Source organism: Carcharodon carcharias, chromosome 7 (assembly GCF_017639515.1).
Source record: "Carcharodon carcharias isolate sCarCar2 chromosome 7, sCarCar2.pri, whole genome shotgun sequence".
Lineage (NCBI taxonomy): Eukaryota > Metazoa > Chordata > Chondrichthyes > Lamniformes > Lamnidae > Carcharodon > Carcharodon carcharias.
The window spans coordinates 51,855,986-51,875,983 of NC_054473.1; the positions used below are offsets into that span (position 1 = coordinate 51,855,986).

The 19,998-nt window shown below is 41.1% G+C and overlaps 1 protein-coding gene across 4 annotated transcripts in view; it reads right to left on the reverse strand.

Annotated features, from left to right (window-relative positions):
* The window catches only part of suclg2 (succinate-CoA ligase GDP-forming subunit beta), a 416,386-nt gene that overhangs the window by 136,785 nt on the left and 259,603 nt on the right, over window positions 1-19,998 (reverse strand). For 3 of the 4 annotated variants that reach the window (XR_005943576.1, XM_041192066.1, XM_041192067.1), the window contains one exon: window positions 1,864-2,025. The exons of the other annotated variant lie outside the window; for it this stretch is intronic. Coding sequence is in view for 2 of the 3 variants with exons in the window: in XM_041192066.1 (XP_041048000.1) it covers window positions 1,864-2,025 (162 nt within the window). In the remaining variant the exon portion in view is untranslated. The remainder of the gene's footprint in view (window positions 1-1,863; window positions 2,026-19,998) is intronic. 4 annotated transcript variants of the gene reach the window in all.

Genomic DNA, 19,998 nt, shown 5'->3' on the forward strand with positions numbered 1-19,998 from the left:
GTGGTATACTTTACTAAAATAGCAGCAGGTTTTGCCTTGGTTTATATTACTAGATTTTTATGGGTAAAAGTCTATAAGATTGCTGTTACCAAGTAGTTTGCTTATGTGTTCTGACCAACTGGGTTTTTTTGAGGAATGTCTTATAAGATTGCTTCAACTGTGTAATTTTACTCTTGTGCGTTTAAGTTTTTTTTATTCTTGTTAATAAATCTTTTAATGTTAAAATCCTAGAAGTGTTAATGGGATTCTATGATTCTGGGATCAGTAGTCTTCCCCTCGTTTTCAAAGTGCAAAAAAAAAGTTTCCTTCTGAGGTTTGCCTTGCTCAGTGAATAACATTGGTTGCATAATGTCTTAATGAAAGAAAGAATTCTACAACAAATCAGATCTGCTGCTGGCTAGCTGCTCTTAAAATATAAACTTTGGACCTCTAGTTCCATTCCCTCTAAATGGTAATTAAAGCTTTCATGCTTACAGCCTCACGCATGCATGCTGCTCACTCCAGGTCCTACCAGGGTCTTACATCCCTGCTTAAAAAAAAAGACAAATATAGCTTTACCAGATTTCTGCTGCTGATGAATAAATTTAGCAACGGTCCCCATTAGGCTTGACACCGTGTTTCAACCAGTCAATGGATGTTCAAATCTGTTACCATTAGGACTTTTACCCTCTACCTACCAGCTCCAAACAGAAAACAAAAGTGTATTTCTGCTCTCCATTCAGATGAGCATGGAAATTTAAGTGATTGAGGAATAAAATAACAGGTCCAAAATTTATAGAAAGCACTTTAAGCAATCTGTGAAATGATGATACATAATTATCCCATGATCAATCTGTACATTTACAGGGTGATGATATTGCACGCATGGATTCTATTGTAAATGAGCAAGTTGAAAAAAATTGACATGCGTGACAAGAAGTGTGACAACCAGAGCTGGGCATTTGTAGACATGAATCATGGTATGTGGCAGTGTGTTAAATATAACAATAAACTGAATATACAACATGGGAAAATCTAATGCAAAATACCACCACTCAAGTTATGAGCCTCCAAGCTCATTTGTGTCAGAGTTACTCAAGTTATTTGTTTCCGTATGTTCCGTATCATTCTGCATGTAGTTCTCTCTTTCATACGGTACCTCATATAGATTACGCATTTATTCATAATTCTTACCTGGATAAAGGATATCTAGTATGATAGTCATTTCAAATAATATTTATACATCCTGCGGTGCTGATCAGAAATCTTACATTACTATCTCCATATCCCTTAATTCCCAAAAACTCAACAAAATATAGGAGTAACAGGTGAGTGAAACTTAGTGCCACTGCTGTAGCAGTGGATCAGATGGAGTCTGTATAAGGAATTTGGGAGGTGTTTGTGCAGCATCATTCAAAAAGTCAAGTAATGACATTAAAAAAACAGATATTAGGGTTTCAACAATGAAGTAGGGCAAGGCAAGCTATGTTGCAGAAGTAGGAGCATTAGCGTGTGAGTGATGGAGGATTTGGCAGTTTTAATGGGGCAAGGCAATGGTCTGGGACGCGGATAGAATCGGGAGGAAGGATATGTATTTGGTAATAACCAAATAAGATGCCTTTGGTCTTTCCAGTGTTTAACTGGAGGATATTATGACAATAGCTCAACAAGTTTGAAATTCATACTAACTAAAGGTAAAATTCAACTGACAAACAAGACTTCACATTAATGAGGGAAATTACTTCGGCAGTTCCTTTTAACCAAAATATTCTACAGTTGCATATCAACAGGGGATATCTCTATTTAATACAGGAAAAGAATGACATTTTCCACTGAATTAAAAATTCTATATAATAGCTTAACTTACAAATTTGCTCCACTTACCAAAGCAAGCAATATTTCCATCCATACCAATGTACTTGAGGTCATACTTTGCTGCTTCGCTTTCCAAAGGGTCACTTTCTGATATATCATCCTGGGAAAAAATTTCCTTCTGTCTGAATTCTGCATTGTCATCAAAGTTGATTTTGGCATCAAAGCAAACAACTGAAAGGCCGAGATAGGAATGTGTTTAAAAATTTATAAATTATTTGACAAAGCATTTCACATTTTGAATGTATTCATCAGTTCTATGCAAACTAAATTCTTCTGCAAGAAGTTGAAAGGCAACTTGCTTTTACCTTCGATAAAATAGAAAATAAAACTTCAAAAACCACCTCAAAAACTTTGATTAAATTTAAAACACAAGTCAAAAGGTCTGCTCTATCTACTTGAAAATTTACTACAAAATTAATAAAAGAAGTTCAATAGCTAACATAATGATAAATCTTGATACATTTATATCAATAATGTACTAATATACCAATTGGCAACATTTTTTGGTATTCATATGGCTTACAGCCATTATCAAAATATAGCAGATTAATTATTTGTTTCCATAGGTTGCAAGAATGAGGCTTCTTTTAATCTACAAGGGGGTGTCACTCAAGGTTAAAAGAAATCTGACTGTTGGTATTTGAGTGGCGCCTCTAGGAGTTATATACATTAAAAAAGACAAAATAGTAGATCCTATATTTTCTAACATAGGATCATAGAATGGTTGCAGCAGAGGAGGCCATTTTATCCATGCCCTGTTACTGCAACAATAGTTCATCCAGTCCCACTGCTTCACTCTTTCCCCATTGTACAACAAATTTACTCTCTTCAGGTGCTTATCCAATTCCCTTTTGAAAGCCACAATAGTATATGCCTCCACCACACACTCAGGCAATGCATTCCAGATCCTAACTATTTGCCATGTAAAACAGATTTTCCTTAAAAACATAAACAGAAAATGCTGGAAAAACTCAGGGGGTCTAACAGAATCTGTGAAGAGAGAAACAGAGTTAATTTTTTGAGTTCATATGACACTTCTTCAGAGCTCTTGGTGGTTTTGAGGGGGAAGTCCTCTTTGCCACTCTACAGAAACACCCCTACAGGTCAGCATTGTCGTTTGCCTGTAAAGAGATGGAAACAGGCTGGGGACTACAGTTTTAAGGAGAATCTTAAAGGACAAGCGGCTACAGAGTTTTATGGAGGGTGGAGGATGGGGGGTGGTCAGCCAGGAGAGTATGCATGTAATAAAGAAGAAAATTAAATAAACAAACAATCAGAATTATGATGAGTGGCCAGCACTGTGGAAATTGGACTCCTAAGCAATCTGGCCATCTCATCACATGTTCTGATGCAGAATATTTGGTCCAGATTCCTGTTAAAGTTGTGAGGAGGAGGCAAGGAGGCCTCAAGAGAATTTTGGCAGGCTAAGTGAATGGGCTAGAACATGACTTATGGATTAGAATGTGAATAAGTTTGAAGTTATTCATTGTGGCACAAAAGTCAGAAAGGCAGAATTATTTCTTAAATCATGAGAGGCTGGGAAGTTTGGGTGTCCTTGTTCACAAGTCATTAAAAGCTAGCATGCAGGTGCAGCAAGCAATTAGGAAGGCAAATTGCCTTCATCGTGAGGGGCTTTGATTATAGGAGTAAAGATGTCTTGCTGAAGTTTATAGAGCCTTGGTGAGACCTCACCTGGAGTACTGTGTACAGTTTTGGTCTCCTTATCTAAGGATATACTTGCCATAGAGGGAGTACAATTTAGATTCACCAGGTTAATCGATAGATTCCTGGAGACTGACATCAAGGAATAAGGAGATAGTGTGGCAAAGTGGCATTGAGGTAGATGAACAGCTATGATCTAATTGAATGGCAGAGCAGGTTCGATGAGCCGAATGGCCTACTCCTGTTCCTATGTAAATATGTTCAGTGAAAATTGCAAAAGAAATAAGTGTGTGCCCATATGACATTACTAAATTACATAATTCCCAGCTAAGGGAAATTGGAGCAACAACAATAATTAATAATGCATATAAGATCTTCGATACAATGATGCAGCACAACAATTCATCAAATGATTCCAAGTACAGCAAAAAAGAGGGAACAAATTTTGTGCATGTTATCCGCATTATTTAAACACCCTAAATCTATTCATGTTTGGGACACACACATTTAATTCGTGCATTCATTCAAAATTTATATGCTTCATATTCCAAATAGCCCTCAAAAACAAAAATACTTGGGCATTCACGGGGTAAACTACTACAACTGAACAGAGTAGTATTTCGCTGTACAGTAAAGCCAGTAAACTACAGTTACCTCAGGGACTGGAATCAACTGTTTTTTATCTGCAGGTGTCCTTACTTTTAAAATGGTCATTGTATGCACTGTAAAATGGAAAATTCTTTGCCTAGCATCCATAGTGACTGAGAAACTGCTTTATCCCTGGGGTAGAGCCATGTGTGCTTCAATCCCAGGCATACTGTGGTTTCTCTGGCACTATGGATGCAGAGTAAAGAGTTCTCTTTGCCAGTGTTTCTTTCACAAAACCCACTATTGCCTTGTGCATGCACTGACCTCATGAGAATTGTGGGCAGAAAGGAAGCAAGTTGGAGGAGGAAGTGTCGGTGATCCTGACTCAGTGGAAATTCCAGGTGCAGCAGCTTTGCAACAGGATGGCTATTGAGTTGTAAACTGTAATATAATTTACTGAATTGAAGGTTGTCTGCAGTTCATATTCAGTTGGGAAACATTTAGGAGCTGGTAACTATAGCACCATAAGGTTTAGATTAGCTATGGAAAAGGATAAGAAGCAATCCAGAATGAAAATAATTAATTGGGGGAGGGTCAACATCAATGGGGTGAAAATGGCCCAGGTAAACTGGAATCGAAGATTGGCAGACAAAACTGCAAAAGCACAATGAACTGCCTTTAAAGAGGGGATAGTTCGGGTATGGTCAAGGTACATTCCCATGAGGCAGGAAAGGAGGGCTATTAAATCCTGAACTTCCTGGATAACAAGTGAGGTAGAGATGAAGATGAAGTTGAAAGAGGGTGCATATGAGAGATGTCAGGTTGCTAATACAGTAGAGAACCAGGTTGAATATAAAAGGTTCAGAGGGTAAATAAAAAAAGCAAATAAGAAGCAGAGGGAAAGCATGAGAAGAGACTGGCAGCTAAGATAAAAGGGAATTTAAAAGTTTTCAATAGACACGTGAATAGCAAAGGGCGATAAAAGGAGGAGTGGTGCCAATTAGGCACCTAAAAGGGGATTAAAGTATTGAAACAGGGAGCAAGACTGAGGTACTAAATAAGAATTTACATCTATCTTTCCGAAGGATGAAGATGCTGCCCATGTCATAGTGAAAGAGGAGGCAGCTGGGACACTTGATGGGCTAAAAATTGTTAAGGAGGCGGTATTAGAAAGGCTGACTTTATTTAACGTTGATAAGTCACCAGGACAAGATGAGATGTTTTCAAGATACCGAAGGAAGGGTCAAAATTGCAAAGGCACTGGCCATAATCCTCCAAAATCCTCCTTAAGTACAGGAGTGGTACCAGAGAACTGGGTAATTGCATATGTTATACCCCTGTTCAAAAAGGATATAAGGATAAGCTGAGCAACTACAGACCAAATAGTTTAACCTCAGTGGTGGAGAAGCTTTTAGAAATGATAATTTGGGACAAAATAGTAGATACTTGGAAAAATGCAGGTTATTAAGGAAAGCCAGCATGGATTTGTTACGGTCAAATCGCGTTTAGCTAACTTGCTTGCTTGATGAGGTAACAGAGAAGGTTGATGAGGGTAATGTAGTTGAGGTAGTATACATGGAGTTCCAAAAAGGCATTTGATGAAGTGCAACAGACTTGTGAGAGAAGTCAGAACTCATGAAGTAAAACAACATGGATGTGAAGTTGGCTAAGGGAGAAAAAATAAAAAGTAGTGGTGAAACGTTTTTTGGACTGGAAGAAGGTTTGTAGTGGGACTCCCCAGGGGTTGGCATTAGGAGATTTGACAAAGATATTCAAAACCATGAGCATCTAGGCAGAGTAAATGGGGAAAAACTGTCCCATTGGTGAAGGATTAAGAACCAATGGCACCAATTTAAAGTGATTGGCAAAGAAGCAATGGCGGTATGACGAAGAGCTTTTTTATGCAGTGAGTGGTTAGGATCTGGGATGTACTGCTTGCGAGTGTGGTGGAGGCAGATTCAATCATGGCTTTCAGAAGAGAACTGGATCATTATCTGAAGAGGGAAAATTTGCAGGGCTACAGGGAAAAGATGGACAGAAGTTTAATCCGGACAAATGTGAGGTAATGCCTTTTGGAAAGTCTAATACAAGTAGGAATTATACAGTAAATGGCAGAACCCTTAAGTGCATTGACAGGCAGAGGGATCTGGGTGTACAAGTCCACAGGTCACTGAAAGTGGCAACGCAGGTGGATAAGGTAGTCAGGAAGGCATATGGTATGCTTGTCTTCATTGGCAGGGGTATTGAGTATAAAAGCTGGGAAGTCATGCTGCAGCTGTATAGAACCTTGGTTAGGCCACACTTGGAATATTGCATGCAATTCTGGTCACCACATTACCAGAAGGATATGGAAGCATTGGAGAGGGTGCAGAGGAGGTTTACCAGGATGCTGCCTAGTCTGGAGTTTATTAGCTATGAGGAGAGGTTGGAGAAACTCGGATTGTTCTCAGTAGAGCGACGAAGATTAAGGGGCGACTTGATAGAAGTTTACAAAATTATGAGTGGCATGGACAGAGTAGATAGTCAGAAGCTTTTTTCCAGGGTGGAAGAGTTAATTACTAGGGGACATAGATTTAAGGTGAGAGAAGAAAACTTTAGAGGAGATGTGCAGGGCAAGTTTTTTATGCAGAGGGTAGTGAGTGTCTGGAATTTGCTGCCAGAGGAGGTGGTGGAAGCAGGTACGATAGTGGTGTTTAAGAGGCAGCTTGACAAATACATGAATAGGATGGGAATAGACGGATATGGACCCCGAAAGTGCAAAATGTTTTAGTTTGACAAGCAATATGATCGGTGCAGGCTTGGAGGGCCGAAGGGCCTGTTCCTGTGCTGTACTTTTCTTTGTACTTTGTTGTTCTAGGTGGCACTAAGTTAATTGTTCATGCAGAGAGCCTGCACAGACACAACCAGCTGAATAGCCTCCTTCTGTGCTGCAAGCATTCTATGATTCTCATTCTATGATTCCATGATTCCATACACATTCTCCAAAGTGGGGACATGCGAATTGTAAAAGTTACACCCTTGTTCAAAAAAGGATATAAAGGTAAACAAAGCAACTACAGGCCAGCCAGTTTAGCCTCAGTGTTAGGAAAGCCTTTAGAAAGGTTAATTCAGGACAACATTTACAGTCACTTGGACAAAAGTAATGATGGAACTAGATATAAAACACTGGTTAGGCCACAGCTGGAATTCTGTATACAGTTCTGATCACCACATTACAGGGAGGACATAATTGCTCTGGAGACAGTACAGAGGAGATTTACAGAATGTTGCCAGGGCTTGAAAATTGCAGCTATGAGGAAAGATTGGATAGGCTGGGGTTGTTTTCCTTGGAACTGATGAGGTTGAGGGGTAGCCTGATTGAGGTGCACGGAATTATGAGAGGCCTAGATAGGATAGACAGGGGTGCCCTTTTCCCCTAGCAGGGAGGTCAATTCCCAGGGGGCACAGATTTAAGTTGATTGGTAGAAGGATTAGAGGGAGCATGAGGAAAAACTTCTCCACTGCCTGGCTTGGTGGTAGATGCAGAAGCCTTCAACTCATTGAAAAGGCACCTGGATTGAGTAGGCTTGATGGGCCGAATGGCCTACTCCTGCTCCTAGTTTCTATCGGATGAATTTTCCCCCCGTCGGGAGGGAACCCGATCATTGTTCCCAATCGGGTGCGCGCCGCCATTTTATGTGGGCGGGTCAATTAAGCGCATGTAGGCGAAAGAGCGCAGAAATCTCCCTGAGGCACCTCTGTGCCTCAGGGAGATTTGCTTATGGTTCAAACATTTAAATAAAGAATTGAAAACATTTTAAGACATGTTCCCTCATGTGACACTGTCACATGAACTGGGACATGTCAAGGAACATTAATTAAAACATTTATTTAATTTATAAACACTTCATGAAACCTCACCCCACCTGTGGATAAGGTTCAATGCAAAATGCAAAGGCTGTCTGGACTCTTCGCCTGCCCGCCAACCTTAAGGTTGGATGGGCAGCTCACTTAATTGAGTTAATTAGTTTTAAATAGGCTTTTGGCAGTTCGGTGGGCACGCAGCCAATTTGTCAGGGTGCCCTCCCGACATCACCACACATAATTTTACATGCCGGCAAGCAAGTCCCGCCCCTGCTCACAGACTGGAATATTCTCTCCTTTATTTCTATGACCTGCGCCTAGAGTGCTGTAACCGCAAGGCTACAGACCAGGTGTTGGAAGGTGGGATTAAAATGGACAGCTGGTTTTTAAAATTTTTTCTTTTTCGACTAGAGCAGACATGGCGGGCTGAATGGCTTCTTTCTTTGCTGTAATTTTTCTATGGTTCGAAGTGAATTAATTAAGGAAAGACCATATGGATTTGTTAATGGTAAATCGTGTTCAATTAACTTGCTTGAGTTTTTGATGAAGTACAGAGAGGTTGTTGAGGATAATGTGGTTAATGTGGTGTATATGGACTTCCAAAAGACAAAGTGCCTCATAACAGGCTGATCAGCAAAGTTAGAGTTCATGGAATAAGAGAGAAGGTAGCAGCATAGATACAAAATTGGCTGAGTGATAGGAAATAGAGCAGTTGTGAACGGTTATTTTTCAAACCAGAGGAAGAATCCTGGCGGTGTTCAGTATTAAGACCCCTGTTTTTCTCGCTTTATAGGTTAATGACCTAGACTTGGGTCTACAGGGCACAATTTCAAAATCTGCAGATGACACAAAACCTGGAGGCATTCTGAACAGTCAGAAGAAAAATGATAAACATCAAGAGGACATAGACAGGGTGGTGGAATGGGTAGATATGTGACAGATGCATTTTACTGCAGAAAAATGTGAAATAATTCATTTTGGTAGGAAAAATGAGACAAGGCAACAGAAAGTAAAGGGTACAATTCTAAGGGAGGTGAAAGAGCAGAGGGACCTGGAGCGTCTTTGCACAAATCAATGAAGGTGGCAGGGTAGGTTGTAAAAGCAGTTAAGAAAATATATGGGAGCCTGGGCTTTATAAATAGAGGCACGGGGTACAGAGGCAAGAAAGTTATGATAAACCTGTCTTCAGCCTCAACTGGAGTACTGTGTCTAATTCAGGGCACTACATTTTAGGAAGGAAGCAAGGTATTAGAGAGGGCGCATAAAGATTCATAAGAATGGTTCCAGGGTTGAGGAACTTCAGTCTCCTGGATAATTTGGAGAAGCTGTGGCTGTTCTCCTTGAAGAGATTAAGGAGATTTGAAAGTGGTGTACAAATGGGGGAACAGGACAGAGTAGATAGGGAGAAGCTATTACCACCGGCAGAAAGATCCAGAACCAGAGGACATGGATTTAATATGTATGGCAAAAGAAGCAATGGTGACATGAGGAAAATAATTTTTATGTACGGAGTGGTCAGGATCTGGAATATGCTGCCTATGTTTGGTGGAGGCAGATTCAATCCAGGCCTTCAAAAGGGAATTGAATAATTTTCTGAAGAGGAAACAGTTGCAGGGATATGGGGGAGTGAGATTAGGTGAGTTTATCTTGCAGAGTATTGGCACATGACAGACTGACTGGACTCCTCCTACACTCAAACCATTCTATGATTTGTGAATTTCTATGCTTTCTGATTGCCTCATATATTTTACTAAGTAAAGTTTTTGGGTCTCTCAATAAGTCTCCATATTTTTGCTGGTATCCATTTTTGGGAGTGTCCATTTGTACAGATTTCATTGTAGTTACAGTAATATGCTTTACTGCACAATTTATGAAATTCATTTGGAAAAAAGTTCAATTTGGCAGCTGCCGACTTGAACTTGAGCCAACTCTGTTTGCAAGTATCAAAGCTGATGAAAGCACGTGTTACATGCTAAAGCAAAGTATTCAACACAATACAAAGGCTTTCCAACTAGATTAAATTCCAGAATCCTTCCTTGCTTAGAGGGCTTCTTAAGCCAGTTAGGATTATGTCACGAGTTTGAATCTAAGAATTGACTGCACCACTACAACATAATTTAACTGGTTAAATGTGGTTGCATATTAATTTGTCTGGAGTGAAGTGCATACAGATTCAATATCTACAGGACACTTACTAACCTCCTTCACCCTACCAACCCCAACTGCCAAGCCACTGAACCACTCCCCGTAAAACTGAAGGTAGAATTTTCCCCCTGTCTGAGGGGTTGGGGTGGTGTGGTTGTGTGGAGGCGGGTCTGCGCTGCCATTTTACATGGGCGGACCAATTTAGGCCCGCCCAGTGTGATGCACACCCAGAAGCACTGTGCACTCCGTGTGGGCAGGGGGCTTTCCCTGAGTCAGGAGAGTGCTCTTTCGCGCACGCGCACAAAAGAGCACAGAAATCTCCCTGAGGCACAGAGCTGCTTCAGGGAGATAGAAATCTCCCTGAGGCACAGGGCTGCCTCAGGGAGATTAGTTTTAAGTTTTAACAGTTCAATAAAGTGTTGAAAAAATTTTTATGACATGTCACCTCTTGTGAAACTGTCACATGAGCTGGGACATGTGTGTGATCAGGTTATGCATATACAGGGCGATGACTTCATATGCATGGTTATTGTAAATGTGTACATAGAAAAAGTTAGCATGCATAACCAAAATGTGTCAACCAGAGCTATCTGTAGATAGCAATCGTGCAATGTGACAGTGTATTAAATATAACAATAAATTGAATACACAAAATGGGACGATCTAATGCAAAATACCACCACTCATGTATGAACCTCCTAGTTCATTTGTGTCAGAGGTACTTCTTGTATGGTGTATGTTCAGTAGGTCTCATGAAAAGGTTCTGAGTCTTACGTGGTTGAACGTTAACTGTTTATTGATAATACCCCTATACATTTATACAGGGCATAGCCCAAGCTTAACTCCATGTTTGCTTCTACATAGGTCTCTGTCTAGTCCCAAAGGACTCTTAATCTCAGGTCATGTGTCTCACTGTGTGTGGTACTGCTTCTCAATCCCACATTAGCCCTTGCTATGCTTATACCCTTATATTACAGTACTCAAGTTATTTGTTTCTGTGTATTGTCATTCTGCAGAGTTTTCTCCTTCATACTGTATCACATACAAGTAATCCATTTAAACACAATTATTACCAGGATAAAGGATATCTAGTATAATAACCATGTGGCGCTATTCAGAAATCGACAGAAGCCTAAATCAAAAAACAGCTTTAGTGCCAATATGGGGATATAAAAACCTTCTTAATCTCGCTGAAAGCATATTGAGGCGTTTCCATCTTTTTAAATCACCTTGCAATGGCATATTATTGCCAATGTAGTTTAACATTGAAAATAGTTTTGACATTTACACCACTCAAATACTCTACAATGGCATTTTATCAAAGATGTAACACCAAAAGAATTGACGATAAATACAATTTACCTCAATCTGATTGGAAAAAAAGGAAGAGCATGGCCTATTCCCCTAAAAAAAAATGTGACAATCCTAGAGCAGATAAAAACAATTGCATAGCATAACCAACCTTGCAAGTGAAGAAAAAGCAAGTGGTTGGTTACAGTTGAAAAAATTCTACTTTGATGGCAAAAACCATGAATTGCTGATTCATCCCTCTGCAAAACAATAGGAAGCAATTGAGAATGGTTTACAGAGGAGCAATGATTAAATAAATTGCTATAAACCATTGCTTCTTAATTATAAAAGTCAGAAGTACAATATAACAGAATTCCACAGGAAGGTTTTATGTGTAATGTGTATCTGTATGCCTAAATAATTGGCTAGCTGAAAAATGTAGAGTTCTCTAGAAAGCTTAAAGATCAAAGTTTTCTAGAAGCCTGGATTATAAAGAAGAAAAAGCTGTAAGTGCCCAAAAATTAGAAAAAAGGAAGGCAAACGGTTCTGTCCAAAGAATATTAAATCATTAAATTATGATATACACAGATCCAAATGCCAGCATGATAAAGGTCAAACTTCCACCTTTTTTTTCAAGTGGCTATAACAACATTTGTGCAGAAAAATAATAAAAACTACGATTTTCTTAAAGCAAGCCTGATGTCTCAAAATCAGACAATTTAAAACTGATTAAAGCTGGCACCAAGAATGACAATACAAAATCAAAATGCAGTAAATGCTAGCAATCTGAAAAAAAAACACAATGGGCTGAATTTTGATGAAAGTTGATGGGCAGGCACGTGCGGGCGTGCTTTCGATCAGTGCCCCCAATCAGAGGCCGGCGCCATTTTACATAGGCAGGCTAATTAAGGCCCGCCCAGCGTGATGTCTGCATGGAAGTGCTATGTGCTCCCTGTGCGGCCGGGGGGGGGGGGGGGGGGGGGGGGGGGGGGGGGGGGGGGGGGGGGGGGGGGGGGGGGGGGCAGAATTCCAAAAATCAAGAGTGCGCTCTTTCGCACATGTGCACGAAAGAGCACACTCATCTCCCTGAGGCTAAGTGCAGCCTCAGGGAGATCGGCTCTAAATATGAGAAAACTCAAAATAGAAAAATAAAATTTCCCTAACAGGTCCCCTCATGTGACAATGTCACATGAGTTAGGACATGTGCATAATTTCCAAAACGACTTCATTAAAATTTTTAAAACCCGACAGGAATCCTCATTCCACCCATGGATGAGGTTTCATGTTCTTTCTAATTCCCGCCAGGGCTCCTGGCCTCCCTGCCAACCTTAAGGTTGGATGGGCAGGTCCACTAATTACTTTAATTGCTCTGTCAATGCCGCAATTGGCCATTGACAGGTCGGCGGGTGCGCAGCTGATTTTGCTACACCTCCGCCTTCCTGAAAATTTAAATGGGGCACGGTGACATTGGGAGTTCAGATCGATGGCTTTTCATCACTGGCCTCAAATGTTAACTCTGTGTCTCTCTCTCCATTGATGCTGGTGAGCTGCTTTGAATATCCACCCTTCTCTGATTTCAACAACACTTGGTATACATAGCTACTTCATTAACAAGCAATGTTTACTGTAAATTCAAAAAGGCATTCACAAATAAGGTCATCATTCCTGGTAAAATGCAAAGATTAGGGGGTAATTTTAACACCCCACAACAGAACAGAGGAGGGCTCCAAGAGAAGCTTAAATGGACCAACCCTAATCCAACAGGAATATGCCTTCTTCCAGTTTAATCATGGGCGAGTTTGGGGTGTCCAAGTAACTCATCCTGGAGATGCAAGCAGACTTAAAACCACAGTTAGATCAGCTATGATCCTTTTGAATGGCAAAACAGGCTTGAGGGGCCAAATGGCCTGCTCCTGTTCCTATGTCTTATGAAGGGAGTTAGGAGCAGGCAGGCCCAGTAGCGGACTGTGCTCCTTTTGTCTTGTACCAAAGATATCTTTGTCAAATCTCTGCTGAGCTCCCACCTATCCTTGACCTTCTATTTTGCTCCACCTGCTCCATCCCCTCTCTTCAACAGTATAAAACCCATCACATTTCTACCTCTCTTCAGCTCTGAAGAAGAATCATACAGACTCAAAACATTAACTCTGTTTCTCTCACCACAGATGCTGCCAGACCTGCAGAGCTTTTCCAGTATTTTCTATTTTTATTCCAGTAGTTGACTGATTTTCTAGCAATGCTTGTGGGCCAGGAGTGGTTCTCCCCAGTCCCTCAAGTAAACCTAGAGCCTCGACCAGCCAACACCACCCCCCTGCTTACCATCTCTTCCTCTCTCTCCTTGTTACAGTGCTCTGAGCCCCCACACCATACCCTAATACCTTCCAATTGCTGGGGGCCATCCCCAGTGGTTGTGGGACCATGCCACACTGCAAATTTGAAGACATAATTTCACATGATATTTCAGTACAGTGCTGAGAGAAAGCTGCTTTGATGAAGATCGTGTCTTAAGAGGAAACAATTGAACAATGGCCCCATCTGCCTCGTCAGTTGAATGTAAAAGATCCCATGACACTATTCAAAGAAGAACAGGGAAATAGCCTCAGAGTTTTGGTCAATGTTCTTCACTCATGGGGCCCAACAACAGCTGAATGAAGTTCAAGGTCTGTCAGCAATAGCTTATAAGTTACTAAATCTCTGCAAACATTGAATTCATTGGGTCGTAACTTCCAAGCGGCAGCGTGTTGTAATTTGGGGGGTAGGGGGGGTACCCCTAAGATGTGCTGGGGAACCAGCAGCAGCAGCAGCACCACCACCACACACCTCCACCCCCATCCCCCCCCCCCCCCCCCCCCCCCCCCCCCCACCAACTGGAAGTTCCCAGGTAAGGTTTGTGTGGCAATTGCCTAGGAAGTGCAAACCTGCCATGGGCAATTGCCCTGCACTGGGAACCATCGAAAACGTGACTTAAATGGGAAACTTTGGATGATTCTGACTGTTACATCAGGAATTATCCAGAAAAAGTTAGAAAAATTAAAACTACTTCTAGATCCACACTGGCCCCCAAAGGGACTTCCCCTACACTCCCAAAACACTAGGGGATAGCCCCCATAACCCAATCCCCCACCAGCTATCCCTTCCCATGGGGCAGCCTCCCCTGTTGGGACTCACCCCCTTCCAACGAGCCCTCCGCACCACATGGGATTCTCCCCCCCCCCCCCCAGGAGGACTCTCCCCACCCCTCAACCCCACACCTCCACGTGTCAGGTCTGACTGCTGACCTCCCCTCCCCTGCCGCCAGGCCTGACTCTCACCCCACCTCCTCCCCTCCCTCCACCAAGGTTTGACCCTACCCCCACCACCACACCTTCACCACCAAAAGGCTCAGCCCGACCCAACCCAGCACGACCCCCACCCACCCAAATGCCCAACCCAACTACTTCCTGCAAGGATGACCCAGCACCCCCGTCCTGAACACCACCACGGCCTGGACTGAACCTATCCCTCTCCCCAATCCTACCCACTTATCTTTAAACCTGGATGGGCTTTTACAGTTACCTGGTTTATGGCAGCTAGCGCTGCAAAAGAGAGGCGTGGCTTACTTACCTACGACTCTACAGCCCTTGACCTAGGCCATAGGGGTGTGCTGCACTACCCAGATCTCACCCAGCCTGAGTTGGAAGGTCAGGCAAGATAGGATCACCTGCATTTCAAGGTAAGAACTTTCAAGCAGAGTGGCAATCCAACTCAGTTGCCACTCTGTCAAAAGTTGCGGCCCATTGTTTTGTGATTGGGTCTTGGAGGATTAACGTTCTCCTTAGATTATATAAATACAATAGCTACCAGTAGATAAATATGGATCGCATGCTGTATGTCTGTCTATTTGGAGGAGTGAATTGAATACATGGTTACTTTAGTGGAAGTTATTTTACTTCTCAACACATAAGATTCAGTCAGTAAGATGTGCATCTCTTGGAAAGAAAATGACGCAAGAGAGCAGAACCTGCAATCATTATCCTCTAAAAATGGTCAGTATCCTTTTCAATTGTAAACACTTCTAGAAATCACTTCAGAACACACAACAATCTGAAAGTATGTTTTTGGAATCTTCTATTACATTTATGTAGATAGTATTGCAATGAATTACTTTCTGTCAAAAGTATTTTCTTCACTATATAGACTGGTAATGCATAAAGCTTCACTGGGATAGATTCTCTGTGAACTGAACTATTCCCAGCAACAAATTGCTGTTTGTTGTCTCTTTTTATGTAAACCCAATTAATTATCTTAAACTTGAAAAGGAAAACAGCTTACAATATTTTGCCATATCAATGAAGTATGCAAAATATAATAAAAACTATTTTACAATCAGGATTGAGTAATGAGGCAGGGTTAATAGATAATGTCAAAGTAAAAGATCCACTGAGAAATAGTGATCATAATATAATTAAATTCCATATTGAGTTTGAAAGTGACATACTGCAATCACAAACAAGAATCTTAAACTTAAACAAAGCCAATTACATAGGTATGAGAGCAGAGCTGGCTAAAGTTGATTGGGCAAATAGACTAAAAGGTATGGTGGTAAATAAACAGTGGGAAACATTTAGGCCAGAATCTTCTGCTCGGCATGTGGGGACGGGCCCCACACAATGATGCATAAAATGACATGCAGTGACTTCAGGTGTGCGTCCTGAAATCACCACACGTCATTCTGATCTTCCGTTCGGCAGACGTGCACTGGAGTCGGCTGTGCGCCTGCCGAATTGTCAAAGGCCTGTTAAGTCTGTTAATAATCTAACTAAAGTAGTTGTCAGGGCTGCCCATCCAACCTTAAGGTTGCCAGGCAGAGCTCAGGCAGTCTTCACATTTTGCATGAAACCTCATCCATAGGTGGGATGAGATTTCATGAAGGGTTTATAACTTAAATAAAAATGTTTATTAAAATTCATAAACAAGTCCCAGCTCATGTGACACTGTCATATGAGGGGACATGTCTGAGTAATTTTTTTTATTTTGTTCAATTTTTCAGGATGAAATTAATCTCTCTGAGGCAGCTCCGTGCCTCAGGGAGGTTTCTGGGTTCTTTCGCACGAAAGAGTGCAGGCCCCGACTCTCCCTCCTCCCTCGCCTGCACAGGTAGCGCTGAGCCCTTCCGGGTGTGTGTCATGTTAAAACGGCAGCATGCAGCTGATTGTGGGCGGTGAAAATTCTCCTCTTAAAGAAACAATTCAAAATTACAGAATCACAGAATTGTTACAGTGCAGGAGGACATTTAGCCCATCGTGTTTGTATCAGTCTCCGATTGAGCAACTCACCTAGTTCCATTTCCCTGCCTTCACTCCATAACCTTGCACATTCTTTTCAGAAAAATCTTCAACAAAACTACATTCCATTAAAAAACAAAAATTCAGCAAGAAATTCACATCTGTGGCTCACTAAGGAAGTTAAGATTACATTAAAAGAAGAGATTTATAATGTTGCAAAGAACAGTAGCAAATCTGAGGATTGGGGGTGTTTTAGAAATCTACAAAGGGCAACCAGAAAGATGATAAAAAGGGGGAAAAAATTAGCATGAGAGTAAACTAGCCAGGAATATAAAAACAAATTGTAAGAGCTTTTACAATTATATAACAAAGAGAGTAGCCAAAGTAATTGTCGGTTGCTTAGAAGCAGAGGCAGGAGAAAATCCTGGGGAATGAGGAAATTGCAGAGACATTGAATAAATACTTTGTACCTGTCTTCACAGTGGAAGACACAGTTTATATACCAGAAATAGAAGTTAACCTGGGGCTAAAAGGAGTGAGGAAATTAAGGTAATTAATATCAGCAGATGAAAAGTATTGCAGAACCACGGAAAAGTCACAGCACAGAAGGAGGCCTTCGGCCCATCTTGTCCATGCCAGCCCAATGACACCCAGGTGCCCTTTCTAATCCCACCTTCCTGCACCCGGCCCATAGCCCTGCAGCTTACAGCACTTTAGGTGCAGATCCAGGTACTTTTTAAAAGAGTTTAAAGTTTCTGCCTCTACCACCAACTTGGGCAGCGAATTCCAGACACCCACTACCCTCTGTGTAAAAAAGTTCTTCCTCATGCCCCCCCCATACCTTCTGCCACTTATCTTGAATCTATGTCCCCTGATTCTAGAATTCTCCAGCAAGGGAAACAATTTTATCCTGTCCACTCTATCTATTCCCCTCATAATTGTGTACACCTCCATCAAGTCACCTCTCAGCCTTCTTTGTTCTAAGGAAAATAACCCCAACCTATCCAATCTCTCCTCATAGCTACACTTTTCTAACCCTGGCAACATTCTTGTAAGCCTCCTCTGCACTCTCTCCAGAGCTATTTCGTCCTTCCTATAATGCAGTGACTAGAACTACACACAAAACTCCAGTTGTGGCCTCATCAGTGTTTTATACAATTCCAACATTATATTCTTACTTTTATACTCTATACCTCTGCCAATGAAGGAGAAACTTAAGGAACTAAAATATATCAAATCCCCTGGGACCTGAAGGCCTACATTGTAAAGTTCTACAATAAATAACTACAGAGATAGACGATATGCCAGCTATGATTTTCCAAAATTCCTGAGATTCAGAAACAGTCCCATTAAATTAGAAATTGGCAAATGTAACACCGCTTTTCCAGAAAGGAATGGGGGGAGAAAAAAAGAAACTACAGTTAGCCTGACATGTTGGGAAAATGTCGGAATCTATTATTAAGGAAAACTTAACAATGCACTTAGAAAAGTATAGAATGATTAGAACAAGTCAATATAGTTTTACAAAGGGGAAATCCTGTCTGACAAATTTATTAGAGATTTTTGAGGATGTAACTAGTAGGGTAGATAAAGGGGAACCTGTAGATGTAGAAAACCTGGATTTCTAAAAGGCATTCAATAAGGTGCCACACAAAGATAAGGGATCATGGGGTTGGGGGTAAGAAATTGGCATGGATGGAGCATTAGTTATGGGGCAGGAAGTAAAAAGTAGACAAACGGCATTTTTAAGTTGGCAGGTGTGACTCGTGAATGCCAAAAGTATCAGTGCTGGGGCCTCAGCAATTCACAATCTCTATTAATGACTTAGATGAAGTGACAGAGAAATATATCTAAGTTTGTTGACAATACAAAGCTAGATGGAAATGTAAGCTGTGAGGAGGAACACTGAGAATCTGCACAGAGCCAGTTTAAGCGAGTGCTAAGCAATTAGGAAGACAAGTGGCATGTTGGTCTTTATTGCAAAGGGATTGGAATACAGAAATAAAGTAGTCTTGCTACAATTGTACAGGGCTTTGGTGAGATCGTACGTGGAATACTGTGTGCAGTTTGGTCTCCATATTTAAGGAAGAATATACTTGCATTGGAGGCGGTTCAGCAAATGTTCACTAGATTGGTCCCTGAGACAAGAGGGTTCTCCTATGATGGGAGACTGAGTAAATTGGACCCATATTCTCTGGAGTTCATGAGAATGGGAGGCCATTTCATTAAAACATTCAAGATGCTGAAGCAGTTTGATATGATAGATGCTGAGAGATTATTGCTACTGGTTGGGGAATCTAAAACAGGGTGGGGGGGGGGCGCGAGGGGGCTCAGGATAAGGGGCTGATGATTTAGGGCTGAGATGAGAAGAAATTGCTTCACTCAAGGTAATCATTGGAATTCTCTACCCTAGAAGGTTGTGGAAGCTCCATTGTTGAATACATTTAAGGCAGGGATAGACGGATTTTTGGTCTCATGGAATCAAAGGAAATGGGAACCAGGTGAGAATCTCGATATCAGCCATGATTGTTTCGAATGGCGGAGCAGGCTCGATGGAACGTATGGTCTACCCTTGTTTCTTATGTTACTTAACATCTTACTGTATTACTATAATATGTTTAATACATAGGATAAGAAATGCCATCATCTGCTTGAAAGTTATTTAGTTCCTTAAGTACAGAACAGAGAACTAAAACAAAATAAAACCAACTGATACCCATTTTCAAAAATACCACTGTTTTCTTCTAATCTTAATCTGTACTTCTGTTTATATTTCCCTACCTTTGCTAAATTCTGATAAGTATAGAGCTATACATAAATATTAATGAAATTACCTGGCCAATAAAAGCAACGTTGTACTGCCATTTAATAACCTGTAGAATTTACAAGTACTCAATCAAAGAAAGCAAACAATATTCATGGAGATTTTCCAACAGCTCCTGGTCTGAAAATCTGAACCACTAATTCAATACTTTTGAGCAGCGGATCCTGACAGCTACAATCCTTTGATCTAAGATCTTTCACAGCAAGGAACAAAAGACAAGAGGTCCAGTTAGAGGGACACTTCAAATTCAGGAAGCAGGAATCACAATTTATCTTTCTAGGAAATTGCAAAATAATTTTGCACCACAAATATTAAAAATAGCATTTGGTTTTCTTCCAGGGGAAAAAAATGAAGAAGCACTTTGCAGTTTTCTATGATATGCAATGAGAAGCAGTGGGCTACCAAATGACTTCACGCCAAATAAATTCAGAGTCCAACATAAAAAATGACTCCCAGTTGTAGCTCACTTACGATCAGTCATTTGCAAACAAATGTTAATATCTTTATTGGAAACATTTCTCTTATTGC